Genomic DNA, 3,683 nt, shown 5'->3' with positions numbered 1-3,683 from the left:
CAACTGTCAGTGCCTATTTGGGCTGAACAGCCTGTACCTCGTCTCAAGTAAGTATATATTTCACCTTGATAAAATCAAAGATGTGTTATCATTTCCATTTTATATTCTTTGAGGTACAAAATGGATCCGTGGCCCCTACAAAACAGCCTTTTAAAAGAAACATGAAAATGTTGCTCCCGCAACGCTTTTTTCAATAAAGCCAACCGTAAATTGCTCCTATGGTACAATTTGCCAAAGCAACCTAAATCTAATTTATTTACCAATGTTAACGGTACATTATCAAGTAATATAAAACACAAAAGTCTTCTTTCTTTTAAAAACTTAAAACCATCAACAAATTAGTAATATTTTTTAACAATTATCAGTAGAGAAATAGCCCATATAGTTGGTACTGAAATTGAAGTCTAATAAGGCTAAACAAACAAAATTAAATTAAAAAACTAACATCAAATTATATTAAGCAAATTTAACAAAATTATTTGTGGAACGGATAATAATCCATGCCACTGCGCTGTTTAAACAACTGAATTTTACTGGTTTTTGTACTGGCAACTTCAACCATTTTTTGAACTTCTTTTCTGTAGGGAGGGGCTAATAGCTCTTCGGCTAGAGTGCATTCAAAAGGTTTGATGGCCTTCAATGGATTGACAAAGGAACGAATAAAGTCAAAATCTCTACGGCATGTGTCTAATATAGCATCATAAGAAGCCATCGGAGCATCGTACTCGTAAAAAAAATATCTGAAAAAAATTAGAAATATCACACTGTTTAACGGAATAATTTATAAATCCATAACAATATCATCCAGTATAAATTATCATTCAGTATAGTGACTTATTCAAAAGCCAAATTGAATAAATCAATTTGAAAACAAACATTCAACAGACTTAAACAATTAAAACAAACAAAACAAACAAAAGGTGAAATATTAGCAAGGGATTAGTTATCAGGTAGAAACTACAATAAGCTTACGTGCTCGAGAATGGAGTATAAGCTATTTTTAGGGTGGACACTTTCAAATCAGATTTTTGACAAAATATCATTATTTAGTGTTGAGTAGCAAAAAATAATTTCTGTACTTTCTCGTTTAAAATCGTTTTAGGGGATGGACATATGAACTCATGCATTTAAGTCGATTTACTTTTACGGTAAAAAATCACAGTTTAAAAAAAAATGTAGAGTCGACGAGTTTCAGTTCTGTATTACTTAAATGTCCGTCTCCTAAGTTTTATTAGGAATGTTTCTATACGATGAGAATATAAAGACTAATAAGAAAGTCTAATTTACTCTAATATACTTATTGATTTAAAACATTCAATTGCTCAGATGATCTTATTTTGCTTTGTTTCTAGTTTTTACTTTCTTTTTCTCCATTTCTTTCATAATAAGTTTCTTTTAGAGGAACTGTTGTTTTTGTAGCCTTTCAAGATAATGAATCGTTAGAAAAAATAAAACACAAAACAACCTTTGTCAGTAAAGACAATAAAGACAGTAAAGGGAGTTTCAAAACAATACAAACAATAAAAGAATCTAATTTTTATGTAATTTCCAAACGTGCAAAATCTATCAAAAGTTGAAAGCACTATAAAATGTACAATTTTTTAAGGGGGAAACCGTAATAAAACTGCTCGAATAAAGTGAACACAATTGAGAGTCTAGGCACACCAATTTCATATATCTATCATCAAACAAATTGTTGACTGAGAGATCAGCTGATCTTTCTGTGTGATTGAGAAGGTGGACAGAAGCCTCAAAAATTAAATTTAAGGCTAATTTTAAATTTCTTCCCTTAAAAAACACAAATAATTCGCAATAAAACAGGGACAACAGAATTTCCTCTAATGGTGTTTACCTAAAAATCGTATCAGCAAAAGTTTTCATTTTCAATTTCAGTTGCCATCAAAGGACCAACATGTTAACTTTTCGAGTTTTAAGAAAAGCGAACTAGTTTACAGCTTCTTCAAAATGTATCCTTCTTATGCTTAGCTGTATCCCATATATCCTACATTTTTTCATAAACTTATACTGAACTAGCTGAATATTAAACAATTTTCTTCAAAAATTTCTAAAAAACGACTGTTATCAAAGAGGTCGTGGTAACGAACTGTAAGTAAGGAGCGACCCGGCTCAATGGTAACCGAAACTGTAGAAAACGGAGTTTTGATACCAATGGATACATCGAAAGAATCAGATTTTAATGCTGACTCCAAATATATAAGTTTCATCAAGTTTAGTCCTACCTATCAAAAGTTACGCGCCTCATGAAAATTTGCCTGATTTTAAAAAAGGGGGAAAGACCCCCTAAAAGTTATAGAACCTTAATGAAAATCACACCATCATATTCAGCGTATCTGAGAACCCTACTGCGGAGGTTTCAAGCTCCTATCTACAAAAATGTGGAATTTTGTATTTTTTGCCAGAAGAAAGATCACGGATGTGTGGTTATTTGTCTTTTTTTTCCCAGGGGTGATCGTATTGACCCAGTGGTCCTAGAATATCGTGGGAGGGCTCTTTCGAGCGGAAATTAAAAGTTCTAGTGCCCTTTTTAAGTGACCAAAAATGGAGGGCAACTAGGCCCCCTCCCACGCTCATTTTTTTCCCAAAGTCACCCGATCAAAATTTTGAGATAGCCATTTTGTTTAGCATGGTCGAAAATATAATAACTATGTCTTTTAGGATGAGTTAATCCCCCGATGTCCCCAGGGGAAGGGCTGAAAGTTATAAACTTTACCCAATGTTTACATGTAGTAGTGGTTATTGGGAAGTATACATACGTTTTCAGAGGGGATTTTTTCTGGTAGTGGGGAGGGGGGAGAGTGGATCAGGGGTTATGTGGGAGGATCTTACCATGAAGGAAGTTTTCATAGGAGAAGAGACATTGCTATGAAGGGGGTACCGGATTTCCCTGATTGGGTATATGATTGGGTTCACCCCCTAGTCAATACCTCGCTCTTTAAGCCAAAGATTATTTAGAACTTTCATAAGAGCTATTTATTCTAATTAACGGCATTGGTGATTCAAGGGTCATTTTTAAAGAATTGGAACAAAATTCGAACTTTACCTTAAAGAGCAAGGTATTGACTAGGGGGCGAAACCTCTAATATACGTATTAAAAATATAAGAATATAGAGGTTCGTTACGTAAGTTAATTCGTAAGTTACGCATATTTATTACTAATAAAAGCATCCGTAAATAAAATTAAACAAATTTCGAGACAGCCATTCAACTAAATAAAATTAAAATTCATCTTCAATTTTTTTATAATTATTCATGTACGGTGAGCCAAAATCAAAACCTGTATTAATTCAAAAGCATTCAAAAATTAAATAAAAAAACAAGTTTTTTTAACTGAAAGTAAGGAACGACGTTAAAACTTAAAACAAACAGAAATTATTCCGTATATGGAAGGGGCTGCCCCCTTCTCAACGCCTCGCTCTTTACGCTAAAGTTTGACTTTCTCGCAATTTTTTTTTAAACAATGAAAAACTTTAGCGTAAAGAGTGAGGCGTTGAGGAGGGGACAGCCCCTTTCATATACGGAATAATTTCTGTTCGTTTTAAGTTTTAACGTCGTTCCTTACTTTCAGTTAAAAAAACTTGTTTTTTTTTTATTTAATATTTTCAAGGACCATTATGTAATGATAATATGCAAGGCAGAAAGTAGTGATCATTTATAATGATGGT

General features: G+C 32.9%; 1 protein-coding gene across 1 annotated transcript in view; it reads right to left on the bottom strand.

The window, feature by feature from the left end:
• Nucleotides 1-236: 236 nt before the first annotated feature.
• The window catches only part of mRpS6 (mitochondrial ribosomal protein S6), an 11,663-nt gene continuing 8,216 nt past the window's right edge, over nt 237-3,683 (bottom strand). The window contains exon 2 of the mRNA XM_089086097.1: nt 237-778. Within this exon, the coding sequence (XP_088942223.1) occupies nt 476-778 (303 nt within the window). The 3' untranslated portion in view covers nt 237-475. The remainder of the gene's footprint in view (nt 779-3,683) is intronic.

Source organism: Artemia sp. Qi Xiang Cuo, chromosome 3 (genome assembly GCF_049724085.1).
Source record: "Artemia sp. Qi Xiang Cuo chromosome 3, ASM4972408v1, whole genome shotgun sequence".
Lineage (NCBI taxonomy): Eukaryota > Metazoa > Arthropoda > Branchiopoda > Anostraca > Artemiidae > Artemia > Artemia sp. Qi Xiang Cuo.
The sequence above is the reverse complement of the archived record's forward strand: the minus strand, read 5'-3'. Positions and strand labels throughout refer to the sequence as shown.